Raw genomic sequence first — 21,388 nt, 5'->3', positions numbered from 1 at the left:
AACACTTTGACGGAACTATTGTTATACAAGAGTTACCTCCCCTTAAATTGTCTCCCTTTAGCGTAAATGTCAAGCCCGTACACAAACTGTTGACGTCCTTTTCACGTTAGTTCCACATTCAACAAAGCAAAATAATGACAGATGGTCTTTTATGGAGTTAATATCACTTCTTTGCCGTTTGTTATTCTCTCGAGAAACTTTCGTTATAAATTTTACATTTCTCATTCAACTCGTCAATCGACACAGTTCGTTTTGCAAAGCGCCATTTTTGTTACTTGACCAGCGTGTATTCTGTCGCTTCCAACAGCGGTCTCCAAGTTTTCAAGAATATTTTTTTGTTGATTTTGTATATAATCATATATTAATGTATGATAAAGAATTTTCGTGACCCTAAATATTTTGGGATACTTTGTTTATATTTTTTAAGATTCGCAAACACGAGCTACTTTTTAAATCGCAAATACAAGGGATGGTGAACCGTCCCTATGTGAAAGGTAGGGAGAATTTACGTTTCAAGGTTTTAGATTTGTAATGAAATAATCTAATATTCTGGTAGATAACTGCACGAAAAGTATACAATAAATAGGATATTCCTTGTGTCTCGTGAAATATCATGTTTCTCTTATCGTATGCCAAACGTGAAAATATCTCCTTTCCGCCGTCACTCGATGAGAGATATATGATATTTCACTCGACACATGAAATATCCTCAATTTATTGCATGAGTGTGCAATGGAAGTTGTAACTTTTTGTTATCACACTGGGGCTTACTTTTTCACAGCGGCGGGGCAATTTGATATACGAAAACTAATTGTTACTTCACGTCAGAATGAAAGTTCACAGCGGGTGGGAGATGGGAATCTCAGCCTTAATCCGGACATCATGTAAGCAAACGTGCTTAATATGATAAGTATCCATCGAGTGCATAAGCTGCCAGTAGCGTTCAATGCAATATGTTCATTATTTTGGTGATATAAGCAGTTCTGTGTTAATCCTAATTTTACAGATCATGAAGGGTGGATAAATCTTTAACTTTCAATACAATTTGTACATAAATGGCCTTATCAATGAACTATACCATGTGAATAAATGCTTACAATGAAACTTACATCGATAACTCCAGGTGAGGTGAGGTGAAATGGGGTTTAACGTCGCGTCCAAGATTATTGCACTTATATAGCGACGTGCATGTATGTGTGTGGCTGCTTGTACTAGTCCGGACTGATGCCGATTTATAGTGCTACCTCCCTGAGATACCATGCTGCAGTTTAACATGAATACGCCACTCAGACACAGACTCAGACACAGTTTACTGACTCCGAGCCGACCAGTCCTTGTTTTAGCCCCATAATGCCGAGCGCTAGACAGGGTAACAACAAGTACCATTTTTTAACGTCTTTTGGTATGACGCAGCCGAGGATCGAATCCCGGACCCTCCGCTCTCCGGGCGGACGCTCTACCACTAGACCACGGAGGCGGTCCGATAACTCCAAATCACATTTAATGTACAGCGTTTATTCATACCTATGAACGTTTTTTACGTTTTTTCATATTAACCATGTTATCATGTTAGTTGTGTTGATTTTGGTTTATCGTGATCATTTGCTATTATGTGTTATTATGAGTTATTCCTTCACGACCTTTCATCTGTACCATGATTGTTTTGCATAATTGGCCTGTTAAAGCAAGTACATGTATGCTGAAACTGAATTTTTTTAATACTGATATCTCGAACCTATATTCCAAGCATGTTTGCGCTTTATACTTTATATCTATTTTTCGAACTTAAGCTGTTACGAAAGGTTACCTAGATTACTGACCATCCCGGATTCCAGTTTGTTTAAGCTTGCTATATTTCTTTTCATTCTTCTTTGAATAAAGTGCTATTTAAAAAAAATCCGTTTGACAGCTTGTGTAGTCTTTAAATAAATGTAAGAGAACCCTTTTATAATTATTAAAAAATCTCTGCCCGACCATGCCATAAGCACGATCAAGTGGCGATGGCATCGGATGTTCGCGAAACACGTCATAACGTTTTATGTTAATCAGGATAAGATGCTAAGAGTCATCAATGAAGGTGGAGGTGACATTGAGTGAGTGAGTGAGTATAGTTCTATGACGCTTTTAGCAATATTCCCAGCAATATCACGGCGGGGGACACCAGAAATGGGCTTCACACATTGTACCATGTCGGGAATCGAACCAGGGTCTTCGGCGTGAGGTGCGAACGGTTTAACCACAAGGCTACCCAACCGCCCCCAGAGGTGACATTGATTGCAGCATATTGCAAATACTTAAAACACGCGGCACGACAGCAGTTCAGTACTCGCCTATGTCCTGGACTGGGTGCTGGGAGCATTGTTTTACGCCGGTTTTAGATCTATCATGGCGAGGAACATCAGAAATGAGCTTCACGAATTTTAGCTAGAAAAGACATTTTAAACAATATTTATCAACAATTTTATGTTTTAAACGTACTTTCCATGAATCTTAGGAAACGGACCTAAAATATCTCTTGCTGGCGTGCAGGACTTTGAAAAGATATTCTTCAAAGCATTGGTATTAATCAGCGACTATGGAGCCTGGCGGAGGAACGTCTCTTAAAGTGCTAAAAGTCCTATAAGTAAATATTAGATCGAATTTTTTAAATCGATCTCCCAGGGATAATTCTCCAGGGCAGATCTTTTGCACAAAAACTCTTGATCTTGAAATATGTCTGACATGTGTTTTCTGAGCGAGTGTGAAAACCCATCCGGAAACTACCCCTTATATCACAAGAAGATAAATTAGTTTTCCGAGTGAGTGGCTATGTGGTGAAAGGTGAAATGGGGTTTAATGTCGCGTCCAGGATAATTGTACTTATATAGCGACGTGCATGTACGTGTGTGTGTTTGTGTGGCTGCTTGTACTAGTCCAGACTGATGCCGATTTATAGTGCTAGCTCACTGAGACACCATGCCGCAGTTTAACATGAATACCCAACTCAGACACAGTATACTGACTCCGAACCGACCAGTCCTTGTTTTAGCCCCTTAATGCCGAGCGCCAGACAGGGTAACAACAAGTACCATCTTTTAACGTCTTTTGGTATGACGCGGTCGGGGATCGAACCCCGGACCTTCCGCTCTCTGGGCGGACGCTCTACCACTAGACCACAGAGGCGGTCGAGTGGCTATGTACAACGAGGCTTTGTTCAGGGATTTCAGCTTGAAGTGCGAGTGATAGGTCATAGACGTGTACCTCTTTGGTGAAACCTTCAGGTACGTGTGTGGTGCTGACAAACCTGGAAACATAATCAGGGGGCGGATCTGGGATTCGAACCCACAATTGTGTTTAAGGTGGAGGTGAACTGACCCTAATGTTGTTCCGTTGAAACCGGATAGAATAGGTCTTCAGCAACCCATGCTTGCCGTACAAGGCGACTATGCTTGTCGTAAGAGGCGACTAACGGGATCAGATAGTCAGGCTCGCTAATTTGGATGATGCATGTCATTGTATCCCAATTGCGTGGATCAATGATCATGATATCAATCACTCGATTGTCTGGTCAGGACTCGATTATTAACAGACCGCCGTCATATAGATGGAATATTGCTGGGTGCAGCGTTAAACAAAAAAACAAAACAAATATGTTCCTGTAAAATAATGCTCTCAACATAATTGGTTTCTGTATCGGTATTCTGAATACCCCAAAGCAAACGTGTATGTTGTTATGTTTTGTTTAAAACAGCATATCCTTGAGCATGAGGTAGATCAGGCGTTCAAGATTACTGCAAGTATACACCTAGAAATTAGTTAAACACCACAAAATCAAAATGACACAGAATGATTAGTTTTGAAAATAAGTAAGTTTTATCTAATATATTAGATACTATGTCCCCTTTTTCACCCCACCATACCATAACCAATACCACCGTCAACGCGCGTGGTGTTGTCCATACTGCACGTGAAGCACAATAGCCATGAAATGTCAAAAACACATTAGTCGCGTACATTGCAGCACACATTTCTCAAATAGGCTTCATTCTTATTACAAAGCATTATCAGGGGCGAAACTACCATTGTAGCAAAAAAGCAATTTCTTACACAAAAAGCAAAATGTCTTTTGCATCTAAAAAAAAAAAGAAGCAAAATTTGTTTTACACCTAAAATATCCATATTTTCTTGTTAATTCAAACTCTACACGGTCGAACATGATATTTGTCTTCTTTTTTTTATCGTAATCTTTACGCACCTGAGGATATCAGTGGTAGATGGTTTGCAAACCGTGCTCACAGTTTTGTCATTACAGTGATACGTCGCCTCGGGTTTAAATATGGAAACAAACACAAATAAAAACACAAACTACGAATGAACATGTAAAAAGACACAAAAGTAATATAGATTCGTTTTATTTCATCATAGATGATTCCTGAATAAAATTAGACATATAGACATACACATACATACATACATATACATATATAGATACATATACACACATATACATATATATACATATACATATATATATACATATATATATATATAACATATACATATATTACCAATGAAACATTATTATAAATTCCAATATTTGTTACAAATAATATCTCACATACAAGGTCCCTAAGTGCAGCAAATAGCGATTAAGAGCATTTCATTTTATAAAAAATTCGGGTTGAGCAATCCCCAAAACCCTCCTCGCGGGCCCTCCTCATAACATTTTTTTTGCTCACACTTACAATTGGTCAAGTTATCACGGCACAGCGTGGTTTGTCTGAAGCATTCAGATGGCAGATTATTGGAATGACAAATGCAGGAATGTCTTGTGACATTGGACGTAAACTTGGACTGTAGTTCAAGACCAGGGCAGACACACCGAACAACAAACGAAGTTTAGAACAGGCCATGACCAGGTCAGCCTCACAAGACATCGGACACCATCCCTTTGGCGGGGGATCGGTAATGGCATGGGGATGTGTACCAATCAATTCAACACTTGACTTGATCAATGTGCAGGGTAATCTGGATGGACCTCGATACCACCATGACATCCTAAAGACGGCAGTTATCCCCCTTTTTGACGTCCATGTGTTGGCCACAAGACCTGTCTTCGTGGAAAATTATTCAAGAGACCCATGAAGATTCCGGGTTAGCATAGGTCTTCATAAACCCATTCTTGCCGTAAAAGGCGACTATGCTTGTTGTAAAAGGCGACTAACGGGATCGGGTGGTAAGGCTCCCTGACTTGGTTGATATATGTCATCGATCCCAATTGCGTTGATCGATGTTCATGATGTCAATCACTGGACTGTCTGGTCCAGACTCGATTATTTTACAGACCGCCGTCATATAGCTGGAATATTGCTGAGTGCGGCGTTAAACAACAAACAAACAAAGATAATTCAAGACGTCACAGATCACGTGCTGTTCTGGAGTGCTTACGTCAGAATCTCACTGAGACATTCTTTAGCTAGCAAGACGTCCGGATCTTCCAGAAGAACAATTGTGGGATGAATACCCTAAAGGCAGTGATGTTACAATCCCCTCAATTTGTTGTAACAAATATAATAACACATTGTTGGTCTATACACGTACATTCAATTTATTGTAAGTCTTTCTACAAAAGGCAACATGTTGATATAAATAGCAGTAGCAACAGCATAAATAATAGCGGAAAACAATATCTTGCATTACAACCAGGATGCGAAGACAACAATGTGGTTTGATAGACATTCGTGTATCATGGATGCCATATATAAATTCTGTTTTTGAAACAATAATGGCAGTTAAGGTTACACCAGGGTATAAATTACTTGCTACGTTAGAGGTGACTAATGGGATCGGGTGGTCAGGCTCGCTGACTCGGTTGATGCCTGTATCCCAATTGAGTGGATCGATGTTCATGATGTCAATCTCTGGATTGTCTGATCCAGATTCGATTATTTACCTCCGTCATGTGGCTGGAATATTGCTGGGTGCGGCGTTAGAGAACAAAACAAACTTGCTAAGTACTGACAGGGATATAGCACGTCGTGATAGAGCATTAAATGTGTAAAATCTGATTATCAAACCCGTGGTATCTTTGAAGTAAGCTGTAAGAGAAGTCCCTTTTCATTCTGATACGAGTTTACAGAAACTGAAGAAATCTGACACAAGGGAAGCAACTCATGGTCATGCTACCCATAACTGCACGGATAACACTGGTCAACTCCAAAATACCTGTCCTTCCCGATTATAAACCAGACTATACATGTGTCTTACATAGGAAATACTGTCATCTGGAATACAATGGCAGAGCTTGGTGCTGTCCACATTAACTTAAGAATGGTTTCCACTGAAATGTCGTCCATTTTCTGTGAAAATCTTATCCCTGAAAACAAATAAACACATCTAAAAACAACACTGTCTTTAAATATATGTCCATTACTCGGTGCTAGGTGTAAACAGCTTGAATTATTGGTTGATTGCCACCAAGGGAGACAATTGATGAGACGAACTAGAGGTACATACACAATACGGCGCTTGAGTTTGTGAGGAGGCCAGTTGCTGTGGGTGAAAGAAGCCCTGCCTTGTAAGTGAATGAGTATGGTTTTAAGCCACTTTTATCAATTTACCAGCAGTATCACGTAGGGGGACACCAGAAATGAGCTTCACACATTGTACCGATGTGGGGAATCGAACCCTGGCGTGACGAGCGAACGCTTTTACAACCATGCTACCCCCCTTGTCTTGGAAGACACGAAGCAGTCAGCATCGATTTGGTATAAATGTTTCCCTTCAAAATGTCAAACGTCAGAAACATATAAAAGGTAAATTAGTGATGAAAGCTTTTTGGATCAGTGGAAAACTATATGGAACCCGTGATGACTTCATAAAATGGATAAGCATGTTCTGCTATGCCGCCACTCGCATAGTTTTCATAAAAGATAAGGTTTTGTTTGTTGCCTAACGCCGCTTGTCCTGATCAGGCAGGTGACCAGAGGGATGACACACTGGCGGTTGAATGAAAGAGTTTCCGGAAACACAGATCTCAGATGTGGCCTCATTTGGGTTCTTACCCCATGTCATGAATGCATGCTCATGTAATTTGCATATGGAAAATAGCGAATAACCGTTACATTCCTAACATACCACTTCCATACAACCATTACATCCCCAACATACCGCTCCTATATAACCATTACATACCGCTTCTATGTAACGATTACATCCCGCTTCTATATAAACATTACATCCCTAACATACAGCTTTTATAAAACCATTACATCCCTAACATACCGCTTCTATATAACCGTCACATCCCTAACATACCGCTTCTATATAACCGTCACATCCCTAACATACACCTTTTATATAACCGTCACATCCCTCAAATACACCTTTTATATAACGATTACATTCTGCCTCTATACAACCGTTACATCCCTAACATACCGCTTCTATATAACCATTACATCCCTGACATACCGCTACTATACAACGATTACATCCTGCTTCTATATAACATTACATCCCAAACATACCACTTCTACATAACCATTACATCCCGCTTCTATATAACCATTACATCCCTAACTTACCGCTTCTGTATAAATATTACATCCCGCTTCAATATAACCATTACATCCCGCTTTTATATAACCATTACATACCACTTCTACATAACCATTACATCCCGCTTCTATATAACCATTACATCCCAAACATACCACTTCTATATAACCATTACATCCCGCTTTGATATAACCATTACATCACGCTTTGATATAACCATTACATCCCAAACATACTACTTCTGTGTAACCATTACATCCCGCTTCTATATAACCATTACATCCCAAACATACCGCTTCTATATAACCATTACATCCCTTACATACGCTCCCGTATAAGCGTTACATCCCCAACATACATGTCCTGTATAATCATTGCATCCCTAACATGCTGCTTCTATATAACTATTCCATCCCTTACATACTGTATAACCGTTAAATCCCTTTTCCCTAGCCCTGGCTGCAGACTACTTATCTCCTAGCATGTTGTCCGGGGTAGGCAATATATTACCCAACTGACCAAGGGAACCATACCTTCTGTTAGAATGAGACAGTGATCTTACCAGACCTTTTCTTCGCATATATAATAACATCCAGGTATGGGCATTCCGTTAAAACGTGAAGCTATGCTCTTGGTGTAGGCGCCCATGTTCTCAACGTACAACCAGTCCCCGTTCTGCAGCTCGGGTAGAGAAAGGCCCTTCTGTACACAATCAAGGCTGTCACATGTCGGACCCCACAGGCTGGAGGTGAAGGTCACGTCACTAGAGGGCGCCTGTAACCGAACCAATTGGATATTACTAGGGAATCGATCGTTTGATATTATTGGGGTAGGGGTGTTGACAGGGGCAGGATGGTTTGAGACGGATTAGTCAGCACTTCGAGACATACAATATATTTCTCTGAACGCAGCTAAGGGTTGCTGGGTTGGTGGGGGATTAAACTATAAGGTTTGGTTGGCGTGACGAACAAGTTCTTTGCTGCCCAAGTACCCACAAACAAAAATATGTGGTCTGTATCCGATATCACCAGCGTTCCCTTTTCGCTATACCCTGCCCTTAATTTCGGCTGTGGCTGTGGATGTGGAGTGTTTTAAAGTATGTACATGACAACATGTATTTAAATACCAGTATTGTTTATAAAACAAATGTTGTCTCTGCCCCATCAGTTGAGATAATTCATAAAGATTGATTTCAAATATGCGTATATGAAGGGGTACAAAAACCGGTTTGCACACTTCGTAAATCCGCAAAGCAGCATCGTGCAACACAAGTGCAATACAAGTCGAACACAACTCCATCCCCACTCACTTTTTTGTCAGCGAACCAGAAAGGAAACCAAAAACTGGTAGTGGTCGAGGCCTAATTGTTTTCTCTCTTTTTTTCTCTTCTTGGGCATGGGGAGGTATGGAAACATGTAATTAAACATACAAAATAACTTTTAGAGTGAGCCCGTCAAATACCAAGGAATCAGTATTTGTTTAGATTGCAATAAATCGAGTTTCACTGCACCCATTATCTACAAAATGAATACAATGGAACAAGATGAATTGACTCCTTCGAACATCAGGGTCAGAATCGATCGAAACACATGCAAAGGCACCTGAAAAACACGGGAACATATGGTACAAGTCAAAATAGGGAATTGTATCGCGGGATCGGATATCAGTTTTGTCAGATGCGTCAAATTTTGGAAATGTCGAGCATAAACCGTTTTGAAAGCTTTACTGAGCTTCTGATCAAGAGTTGTACGAAGCTATTTAAAATTTTGTTGGAAAGAGCATGCTCTAGTGTACCTGAAAAGTGAAATGTTGACACTAAGGACTAAGGCTGGAATATTGCTCGACATAAAGGGAAAGCTGACAATTGGAAAGTTGAAGTCATCCTTCTTATCATGCAATCTTGTGGAGGATGTTTTGTCACTCTGAATCCTTATGCATAGATCTAAAGATGAAACAGATGAGGCGGTCCCACGAGTCTCCTTTATTTCTAGTTCAGGTGGGTACATTCAAAGGAAGGGAATTTGCTATTTGACGGTTATTGAATGATATCAGATCATCGATATACCTGAAGCTTTAGTTAAACTTCTTTACCTAAGGACTTGTTTTGACTTTGCCAATCCGAGCAGAAAGTCCTACTCATATGCATAAAGAAACAGATCCGCAAGAAGGAGAGCACAATTGGTGCCCATGGATGCCTAATTGCCGAAATGTCTTACCCCCAAAATGCACATGCTTGTTACCAGTGCTTTTCTTAAGAGGCGACTAACGGGATCGGTAGAGCAGGCTCGTTGACTTGGTTTATGCATGTCATCGTATCATCGTATCGATGTTCATGATATCAACCACTGGATTGTCTTGTCCAGACTCGACTATTTACAGAGCACCGTGATATAGCTGAAATATGACTGTGATTTTAAACAATAAACAAACAAGATGAATGGAAGTGGAATATAGATGTAATATCTACCTTTACTAATTTAGGGGATATGTGCATGCCTTCGAAGATGATTACGTTGAATGATCCAAATACACCGTCTGTGAGGTAGTACATGAAGGTTGGTTTGTTGTCACTTGACGTCTCCGACTCACAATTGTTCTCTTATAATAGAAAGAACATCAACAACGAATAAGAAATTACAATACATATGATAAATTGTGTATTTATGTACTTATTCTGTTTCACACTTTGCATTTCTCCTCTTCTCGATCCTATAAACGTGCTTGAACAAAGTTTCCAGCTTCAATAAAACATTTCCATTACCACCGTCACCAGCCCGACAATCTAGGTCACGCATGACTCTCCTGCCCCTGATCACTGGTGATCACCCCAGCCACCTCATTCTCTTTCTGGAGCTAACAGGCTGGTCGGCTGGGCATATAGCATGTGCGATAGGATAGGTATAGTACAATTTAAAAATCTCACATTGTGCATTTATCCCCCGGCTGGATGATGGAGCGCAGATACCCTATCCTGCAGGAGACAACAACGGGGAGACATACACAAGGAAGCTGGTGCAAAACAGTGAAAAAACAAATTATGTATAACACTGCCTAGAGTCGTAAAACAAGAACTCGCGAGCAGGAAAACACACCACATAAGTGATACAATACTGATACCTTTATCAAACGAAACAAATGAGATGCACTACATATCTTCACGTATGCCCACATTAACGACTGTGTAGCTAATACAGCATACGATTTGTAATCGATTCGTAAGGACTCCATCCAATCGATTCAACAAGACAGGACATATAACAGGAGAATAAGATATATGGACAATAGAGTGCGCCTGCTCAGCATTTCTTTTAGTGAATCGTCAAAGCTACCAATCATGCCCTAGGAACGATCGACAATATTCATAAAAGGGATCTCTGCACCAATCACCGTCAGCACATGTACCAGACAGATGTGAGTGGAATAACCGTTCATGATCAGGACACTGTTAAAAATGGCTGCGACCTGTGAACACTTCCTTGATGAAGACTGACGTCTCTTCAGACGAGTGAATCCACCCTCCAACAGGGAGCCCGTAAACTGAAAAAAACAACAACACAGGAACGAAGAACAACAAACAGGATCGGGTGTGAACCTCAATTATCTACCCTTCTGTGCAGTTGAGAGCAGTTGTGCCAGGACAAATGCATGTAAGCCTTGGATGTCTGTAACGAAGATATCACGGGGATAGTAGGAAGTGAAAACCATGTTCGGATCCTGTGCAGCAGAGACAAGGATCAGTAGAAAACTTGAAACTGATCATCTAAAAGTCTTTGTCAGCAAGTAAAATGACACAGAATGTTAAGATCCCATGTGGGAGGCCAGAAACAGGATGTCGTAAAGATGGAGTGTTTTGAGCAACTTTTGCAGCAGCTGGGAGTGAGGCTGCAGGAGAAGGTCGTCTAATAGGGAAGACAGTAGAACCTTCAGTCAGCAAGCAGTATTAACGTGGGAAAACAATTCCGAGTTGGCCAAAAGGGTGCGACCACAAATCAGTCAGAGTAAATTGGTGGAAGCTACTTTCTGAAGGACCAGAGATAGAACAGCATGGTCCCAAGCTTAAGGATCGAGGATGGGAGAGACGAACCAGGATAACTGAGCGTTGAACCTTGTAGCAAACAGATTGACTTCTGGGACAGGTTAGTGTTGGCAGATCCACCTGAAGATCGACGGATGGAGACACCATTCTGTTGGTGACAGCCGGTCAGATCAGGATGGGGAGTCGGCTATCGCGGTGGAGATCACTTGAATATGCATCACTCGATCATGAATGTTTAGGGAGTCGATCTGCAAGAAGAAGTTGAGTAGGAGTGACATCGACTTGGTGGAAGCCATCTTCTTGATGAACCAGACGACCGAGCTGATGTCCGACTGGATCATGAGGTGTGATGAATGAAGGAGCTCTCTCTGATGGGAGATTGCCAGGATGACTGCCTTGAACTCAAGGTTGTTGATGTGAAGTGGCTTGTCAGTAATGGACTAGTAATGAAACCATGTTCAGAGGAACTGAGACAAGGCAATGGGTGTCAAAGCTGACGTGGAAATTGCAGGGGCCACCAGAGGTCTGAAATGAGAATAGAAAGCCAAAGACACAGCTTGCAGAATAGACTGGACTGGTAGGTAAAACATTAGCATTCTACAAAGTAGGAAGTACCTGTGTGGACGAAGGAGTGTCACAGGAGGATACAGACAAGGTGGTAGTGGCCCGAACCAGAAGCGGCAACAGAGATAGGGATCGACTTGATGACATGCGATTCCCAGGTGTGGCTGTCAGCAACAGACATCTTCAGAAAGTAGAAAAACAGTGAGGTCATCACAGTGATGATTAGCAGAAGGTAGATCCCTGCCTGGAAAGCGATAGTATCGAGCACAGGAGCGGTTATCTGGGTGAAGGTGAAGAGCATCCATGCCAAGGAGAGTACAATTCATTTACAAGGGGAAGTGTTCCCATTCACTTGTGAGTTTCGCGATAAATGGAGGGTAAGAAGCGCCCCAAAGTCAATGAACATTCCAACAAAGCAGTAAAGTGAAGAATCCAGGGTGTCCCTGCCTGAACGACGATGCGCATATGACCAATCCCCCAAGCGATGATCATGAGTGGAGCGTCAATCATTGGAAGAGCATCTTTCCATTGAGGAGCGCCAATTTTGAGATGAGCAATGATTGTGAGTTAAGCATTGATCCTTAGAGGAATGCTGATCCTTAGATGAGCGTTGATCCTGAGAGCGCTGAACTCCCAATTGCTGATCCCTGTCCTTAAAGCGTCAATCCCTAGAAGAATGTTGATCCTTGGAGGAGCACAGATCATTGGAAAACCCAACCTCCGATTGCCAATCCTTATCACGAGAGCACCGATTTTTGAAAGAGCGATTCTGTGAACGTGAATCCCGCGATCGCCGATCCTGAGAACGTCTAAAACACTAAAACACTAAGGTGATCGGCGAACTGGTGATCGGCGAACTGGTGATCGGCAAACTGGTGATCGGCGAACTGGTGATCGGCGAACTGGTGATCGGCGAACTGTTGATGATGGGTCATAGATGATGAGTGGGAGTGAGCTTCACTACGCCAAACTGGAGGATCAGACGAGCTCAAATGAACAGCAATGGAGGACGTCTGTGTCGTCAGCAGCATCAGCAACAGTAGTCATGTGAGAAGAGGACAAAAAACGACTCATTGCAGACTCTGTTGGAGCAGGACAGGAAATGACTGACTGTGAAGGCAGGGTGGGATTCAACGATCCTTGAAGAAACCAAGATTACATTTTCTTGAACCAGCCACCAATGCTGCTGCCAATTTAGACCCCCAAATCCTCAGGGATGGACTGCTTGTAAAGAACAACATGGATGTCGTCCGATGAATAAGTATCTCATACACTTTCATCTTTGAGGGAGAGCGCAGGTAGAGCTGATTCCCGAGGCTTGACTTCCTGCTTCCAAGGTTTCTTGGTAGTGGTCTTCTCAGCCTTGATGAGTTTACACTCCGAATCCTTCGCCCGTTCATTTTTTGACACCGACATTTGTGCAGGTAGGTACAGTAAGCTTCATCAAAGAGATGAACTTAAAGGGGACATCGTGAAGAAGAGCTGCTGTGATACCAACAGTCACAACACTTGTCGTATGGGTTGGAGGGTGAAAACCTTAGTCACCAAATGAGCCAGGCGATGTGTTTCTTGGTCGTCTATGATCTCTCAGTGTAACCACCTTAACGACAAATATGTATGCTTTAACAAACAAGCAAGTCACAACCGTGTTGCGGTTACAGTTATGTGAGTTAAATTTTAAATCACATCGACCACGAGTGTGGAAATTAGGAAGAAAATGCGGTGGCTGGAGTGATGACTTGTTCAGCGCGTGTATGTTGCTTGGCGCTAGAGTTGTGCGTGACTCAGATTTCGGATGAATTGTTTTTAAGCAGGTTTCGACAAAGGATCGAAAAAAAGACAGAAAAATGCATAGTTTGAGATAGGATAAGACTTTTCCTCAAAGGCGGGTGATTGAATCCTAAACGTGTGAAATATAGGTTTCTGACTTTTTTTCACTAAATTGCCTGGTAATCATTACTCAACACATACCGGTACCTGAGTTCTTATGATCTCTATGTTTTGAAAGGCATTTCCTTTTTCCGATCACACTAGTCACTAAGGTGAAGGCTGATGATGCAAAATACCGCCCTGGTTCTGCTATGACCTTGACATTGGAGCTGATGGGGAAGTACTTGTCAAGAGACTTGTTCAAGGCGGTGGCAACCTGAAACAAATCAAGCCCTGGATTTCTTTTGGATAACAGCTTCTTATATTCTTTGTCAAGCAGTTTCAGAGCAGCTTCATGTCCTTTTATTATTTACCCGTTGAAGAGGCAAGTAGTAATAATGAAACGTCGTCCTAAGTATTAAAAGAACTTGTTATCTATAGAAAGTGTCATGTGTTCACGTTCTTCCAAATTCTAAATGCCTATCAAAAACTTCAAGAACAGACACTGTGGCAGTATCACCATGAACGTCCAGTGTACGAAGTTAATCAGATGTTTTACATTCACAAACTGCTGACAAGATTCCAGGAGTAGTGGGGCGAATGTTTGCCCATTTTGTCAAAGGTCCAGAATCGAGTCCTAGATCATACAGGAGGTTTGAGTAGGTGAGCTAGCTTAAACGTCGCCCTAAAAATATTTTCAATCTTTCACAGCCTGTCAGGTTAATGTGTGAGGAAAGCCCAGAGTGATGTAGGTTTTAGACGTCAATCATTTTGATGAAATCCACGGGTAAGTTTATGATGTTTACAAATCAAGAATCAAAATCGGTTTTCGAACATTTTTGTACCCATGACAAGGGCAAGACAAGAAGGATGCATCTCTGTAGACTGAATATTGGCGGCACCACCTGCACCCAAGGTCAAGGATGTTATACCTTTTCAAACGATAGTGGTGCTCCTTTGTGACCGTAGAAACCTCCGCCAATGTCAATAATATTTGGTGTGAATCCTAATTTCTCTGCCATAGCAAACACATTGTGTGATCTCTGTAGCGAGGCAGCAAAAGCTTCCGGGTCCTCTGCTCCACTCCCAACGTGGAAACTGCGAGTATAATGAGAGATAGTCAAAGATTGATCATGTTTATTTAGTGCGAACCCCTTTTACTGTCGTTGTCGTCTGCGTATTTAGAGGAACATAACTACGATCCCATCATTCCTAAATCCGGGCATATGTTAAACTGGACAATTCAATGGAACAGAAAACTATGGATGAAAAAAAAGGGACTTGTTATGCAATTATTAACTCTACACACAGTTACTTTTACACAGTGTAATACACTTCAGCCCAGTGTGCATGTCCAACCTTTAGTTTCGGAATATCCCATGGATACTTGTACTAAAATAAGCCCTTCTAGCAATTGGAATTCTGTGAAATAGTGTACAAATCAACATCTGAATGAGGGTCTACATTGTCAATTGGATGTAACCAATGTACTTATTATCACTACTTCTGTCCATCATACATGTTCTAATGAATCGTTGGTGCCTATATTCAACTATTCGACTAATCATGATAATATTAAAACGTGAATTTGCGTAATATACTACTCAAAAGAAGTTAAAGAACATCCAATTCTTTCATATTACTATAGTTAATCTCACATGCCAAGACAGATTAACTATAATAATATGAAAGAATTGGGTGTTCTTTAACTTCTTTTGAGTAGTATATATTTGGATACTCGGTTAATACCGAGGTAATATAAGGTTAGTGTAAGACTGAAAGCTTATAATTCATTGTAAATAAATATCAAAATAATATATTATCATTATAATGAGCTTTTCCGTGTAGCAAGGTCTAGCTGTGTTACATCTATTGTTGTATGTTGTATTTCGTGATATGTTGTCGGGGGAAAAAAGCCAGGTTGATAAAATTACCGTTTTGTCCAAAAGAGGAATGCTCTCACCTAACTCCGACAACATGTAGACCGAGAGTTTTTGCTGTCCTCAGGATTCCGCTGACGTCACCAGTGTGGCAGCCAAATTTCTCGGACAGGTCGTACAGAACTTTGTAGTTAGCTGGGGGGACAATCCGTAGGAGGAGTCTGGAAGAAACTTGATGTCAGGGAGGGGTGGATGGGTAAGAGATACTAGTGAGGTGAGGTGAGGTGAAATGCGTTTTGGTATGACGCGACCGGGAATCGAACCCGGGACCTTCCGCTCTCCGGGCGGACTCTCTACCACTAGACCACGTAGGCGGTCAGGTGCTAGTGAACTAGCAACAGAAAGGCCATGAAAAATCAAATAACGTGATAAGCTGCCAATGGCAGTTCTCACTATCGTGTCAAGTACAGTGAAGTTATCTACATAATGCGAAGCCATATATCAAACATGATGAAACTGGGATATAATTACTCTGTCGTTACGTTATCCTGTGTCAGATTGGGTTATATGTTTCAACTGTAGTTATTATGTGCAGAAATGGGAGGGAGACGTTGCCAGTTTAACGAAACAGCAGGCTCGGCAATAACATGACCTGAATAGGCTGCTGCGGTTCTTCACAGTCGAAAGACCTTTAAGTATGTAAGGGAGATAATCGGATAGTAATTAGGAACAGGGAATAAATTGATACCATTAGTGTTCATATTGTTTTAAACATGCCCACGTAGACAGGAAAATAATTTTATTGTACCTTTAGTTTGTTTACCATTTTTATAAGGACATGATAATGTGTTTCCGTTTTCTTGGTGTATCATATACAACTCTCTGTTCAGTTCTTGACAGTAGATTGTGTACACTACGATTTGGGAACTTGCATACTGCATAGGATACAACACAATTACTGGTGACACTTGACTTAGGGGCGTGGAACAATCTAACTGTATAATAATATTCAAAGAAGTTGAAGATTGCTTCCATGACTACAGTTAATCTGGGCTGGTGGGAATTGAAACGCACATTCTTCAACTGCTGATGTCCTTAACAGGTGTTAGTGATTCCTAGAAACAAACTTTATACAGATTCCAACCCCTAAAAACTTATTACACAACATTTAGAGCTTACCTTATGCCAGTCATGTTCACCGAATTGAAATAATATACTTACTCAAATGTTGTAGGCGCATAACAGAGATTGCAAATTGAAACAACCTTGCTCCATTTGGACAAACTAAATCAAGTCATCTTACATCAGAGGATTGGTTTCCACGTTCTGGAGGTCTTGTAACATCAGTTTCCTATACAGCTAGAATACTCACTAGACGACATCAGTTCGGGATTTCACTCATTTAGCTGATGTAACAAGAATACAGTTAAAAGCAGCTTTAAACCCAACTCAATCTCTCATACGCAACAGATAATCTAGATGTTTTAAGGGTACCTTGCACCTGGATACGTTGACTTGACTTTGTAGAGTTCATCTTCATTGTCGAAAGTCATGAGATCTATGTTGTTCTTTACTGCATACTCAAGATGGGAAATCTGTTTGCATGGGTTGGCATACACTATCCTGTCCGCGGCCACGCCCATTTGTAATACCATGTCCATCTCAGACTGTCAAAAAATATATTGTTCAGATTAAACTTTCATTATTATAATAACAGCTTGTGTCTTTTTCTGCAGTTCCGAATAGCTAAGAAAAGAAAAGATGTTACATTTAGACCAAGGTCAACGGATCAGTATGCACTGGGAATATCATTCTCAGATCCATGTGGAAAATACACCAGCTGTTGGTTACGTCTATCAATGTTCTGCATTTATGTCATCACCCAATCCTACTGACGTAATGATAATACTAATAATGGGTGTAATTATATGTAGCTTGCCTCCATACTCCCGAGCAATGGATCGATGTGCACTCAATGTTCACTATTTGACAGTAGTTCATGCTCATGATATAGTCGGAATCGTGCAATCGTCTCTGTTTTCTTGTCATTATGGGAAGGATTTGGTCGTATATATTAACCTAGTCTCCAGGTGTATATTTGTCATTGTGGTTAACTATTATTCATTCAACACGTCCATATAGAGATTATGAGGAAGTACCTTGCTTGCACAGTCGAATCCGGTTCCCATTTCAGAGAGAACACGAAGCAGTAATGGATCAGGGTTACACTTGATAGCTGCAGAGGAAAAACGTTCAATTCAATCAAATACACAAAAGGTACTAATGGTGTTTTGAGAAATAATGTCAACTGTGAGCATGGAATCAGAAAGTTTGAAATGTGTTGGGGTTTTTTTCAAATGTAATGAATCAAAATTTCTACAACAAACAGATACAAGTTCAAGCTGTTTGAAACATATTTTCAGTTATGTCACAGCGTGTCAGCATAAGTGGGAGAAAGGGAGGGCTTAGACGTTTACCACTTAGGTGAAGACCGCGAACACAGGAATGGTGCTGGTGCTACTAAAAACGATATGACAGCGAATCTGGGATTAGAAATGCTCGATAATATGTTCCTGGCTTACCGATGGGACGCCTTACAGCGCCATCGAGTACCGGGCCATCCCTTCCCCAAAGTAAAATGAGAAATGGTGAGCAAGAGTTAAATAAAAGGGCAACATGTCTACCTTGTTATGCCTGTTTAACCAGACAGATGAACGAATAATGGTTGACTGTGTGATCAGCAAATATAAGGGACAAAATCCTTTACATATTCATAATAAATCTGGGCAAAAATAGTCGATTATATTATTCCGACTATATCATGAGCATGTCTTTATGAATCACTATCAAATATCGATGATATCAGGTGTTCGTGAAAAGGTAAGCGTATCCTGCCCCACCGGTGGCACCCATCAAAAACACATGCAAAGGAAACTCAATTGCTCACATGGAAAACATAGGAACATATGGTGCAAGTCAAAATAGGGAACTGCATCGGATATCATTTTCGTCATTGATGCATCAGCCTTGAAAGGTCTTCCACGTGTCGACCATAAAACGTTTTGAACGTTGTACCCTTTATCAAACAACTTCTGATCAAGAGTTGTATGACACTAACTGAAATCTTGGTGGAAAGAGCATGGTCTACTGTACCTCAAGAGTTGTGAGTGTAAACACCAAGAGCCGGAGCCGCTGGAATATTGCTCGACATAAAGGGGAAAGTTGACAATTAGAAAGTTGAAGTCATCTCTTTTGACATACGGTCAAGTAGAGTGTGTTTTGTCACTCTGAATCTTTATGCATAGATCTTAATATGAAACAGATAAGCGGTCTCACTGGTCTCCTTTATTTCTAGGTCAGGCGGGTAAATCAGTGGAAGGGAATTGTCTATTTGATTGTTATTGAACGATATCAGTTCATCGATATACCTGAAGCTTAAGTTAAACTTTTTTACCAAATTACCTTGTTTTGCCTTTGCCAATCCGAGCAGAAATTCTGAATCGAATGCATAAAGAAACAGATCAAGAAGGAGAGCGCAATTGGTAACAATGAGGATGCCTACTTCTTTTTTGCTTTCATTTTGGACAAATGGACCTGAATCTCTTAAGATAGATATGTAACTATATCTGTGGTCACCACGTTTGTGACAAAATCCTCATGGAATTTTTCCTAAAGTTTATGATGTGGGATAGTGGTGTACAAAGGTGAAAAAAGTTTTAAAAACATTGAACCTGGTTTTTTCTGCGATCAAAAAAGTCCAGCAAGATTTGGAGACTCCACAAGGTATTAATTCCACTTGTCTCAAATAATTTTGGGGAATGTAGCGAAAGTCCTTCCTTGATTGTATAAAGATTTATTCGTGCCCTTACCTTCACCAAATGCAAGGTTTACATAATATACGTGTAAATTACCGTAGAATGGTTCCACCCGTGGCAATAATCTCTGCCAACGTCGATGGTTGCTGACGACGTCACCGACATCCATAACATAGAAAGCGTCGTCAACTCCCTGCAACGTAGACGTCCACATATATATGGTCATAGCTGAGCAGGCTTGTGCATAGTTTTCAATTAATTCCTAGATCTTGTGGTGTTCCAGGGGAAGATTTGATCATAAAATCTTGGCCATTATCCGATACGATGATATAAACACACATGGGTTTTGTCCAAGGTGAGTAATACCATACACTTCGAGGTGTATTGGCCAATACACCAGGGACTCCATGTGTATAACTATCATGTTGTCCAATTTGGGCCTATAAATATTTTCATTTTTTTTAAGAATTTTATTCTCTCTTGAATTTTATACGGAACCAAAAAGCACTGTCCAGCCACAAAATTAAAATAACAACAATTCATATTTTGCTCTGAATGTTGAATTACGGACACGATAAATGGGATTCGACGTTTTTTAAGTACTGACACAAAATGACACATGGGAGGTATTTGGCTGATAATCAAAGATAACGCACTTGACTTCCTGAATTATGGATTATATCTTGCGTGTGAAATTAACGTTTTAAATCCCTCGCCAAAGACCAAGACAGTTAACGTTAATTTCCCCCAGCACATACAATCCGTAATTCCTCGTGGCTCCGAAGTTATTCTCTGTTATTCGACAATACCTTTAGTTCTCTGGCGTTCACTGCTGTGGCAACTCTGTCTGCTGTTGACTGTTTGGCAGGCACCATATGGACATGTTGCCTGTTCATGGTCAGCTGTGTGGGAGATCGGGAGAGAATCAGTCTGGTTGTCACACCCGTGTTGTGTACTTCAGCGGTGATGAGAAGCAGAACAATATAACTCTGTATTTGGGGCAATAGAAAAAGCTGATTAATTTGTGCATGTGTCACATTTGCATTTCTACCTCGGAATTATGTATTGCCGACGTCATCCACCAGCTGATTCGAGGCTGATAGGGACTACAATTATCATTATGTGTTGCAATTAATAAGCCATTGTTGTCCTCACTGAAGCTTCAAATCTGGAAATGTCCTCCACATGTCCACCATAAAACATTTCTAATGTCTTGGATGTTGTAACCCTGATCAAACAACTTTTGACCAAGAGTCGTATGGCGCTCTTTGAAATTTTCGTTGAAAGTGCATGCTCGATTGTACCTCAAAAGAAATGTAGATACCACAGACTGCGGGCTGCTGGAATATCGCTCAAAATAAAGAGACTGTAAGAAAGTTGAAAGTTATCCCTCTTGTTAAAAAGTCTTTGTTTGGATATTAGCATGTGATTGGTTATGTTAAGGCTCATTCGATACGTATTTGCGTTCTTTGAAACTTTACGTTTCCTACGCCTCCTACGCCTCCTTAAATATATAACGTAAACACCAGAGAATAATGAGTCTCGAATATCCACCGAAAGAGATTCCATAAGGCGTAAACTAAAACACATACATGACATGTCAGTTGAATGTTTGTCAGGCTTGTTTCTTGTTTACGGTGAAGTCGGCAATCTAACCTTTGTGGTCTACTCGTGCTCAAATAGGC

General features: G+C 40.8%; 1 protein-coding gene across 6 annotated transcripts in view; it reads right to left on the bottom strand.

Annotated features, from left to right (window-relative positions):
• Positions 1-5,575: 5,575 nt before the first annotated feature.
• LOC139478725 (ornithine decarboxylase 1-like) overlaps positions 5,576-21,388 on the bottom strand; it is a 32,915-nt gene continuing 17,102 nt past the window's right edge. For 2 of the 6 annotated variants that reach the window (XM_071261327.1, XM_071261328.1), the window contains exons 2-11: positions 20,513-20,692; positions 19,800-19,896; positions 18,048-18,124; positions 17,383-17,555; positions 15,972-16,109; positions 14,941-15,106; positions 14,111-14,285; positions 10,007-10,137; positions 8,102-8,313; positions 5,576-6,355 (exon numbers count right to left, since the gene is read on the bottom strand). In XM_071261327.1, the coding sequence (XP_071117428.1) occupies positions 6,304-6,355; positions 8,102-8,313; positions 10,007-10,137; positions 14,111-14,285; positions 14,941-15,106; positions 15,972-16,109; positions 17,383-17,555; positions 18,048-18,124; positions 19,800-19,896; positions 20,513-20,599 (1,308 nt within the window). In that variant the 5' untranslated portion in view covers positions 20,600-20,692 and the 3' untranslated portion in view covers positions 5,576-6,303. The remainder of the gene's footprint in view (positions 6,356-8,101; positions 8,314-10,006; positions 10,138-14,110; positions 14,286-14,940; positions 15,107-15,971; positions 16,110-17,382; positions 17,556-18,047; positions 18,125-19,799; positions 19,897-20,512; positions 20,693-21,388) is intronic. The other 4 variants (XM_071261331.1, XM_071261329.1, XM_071261332.1 and 1 more) reach the window with 3 other exon arrangements.

This window comes from Haliotis cracherodii, unplaced genomic scaffold, assembly GCF_022045235.1.
Source record: "Haliotis cracherodii isolate W230 unplaced genomic scaffold, xgHalCrac1.p SCAF_4, whole genome shotgun sequence".
NCBI classification, from domain to species: domain Eukaryota; kingdom Metazoa; phylum Mollusca; class Gastropoda; order Lepetellida; family Haliotidae; genus Haliotis; species Haliotis cracherodii.
The sequence above is the reverse complement of the archived record's forward strand: the minus strand, read 5'-3'. Positions and strand labels throughout refer to the sequence as shown.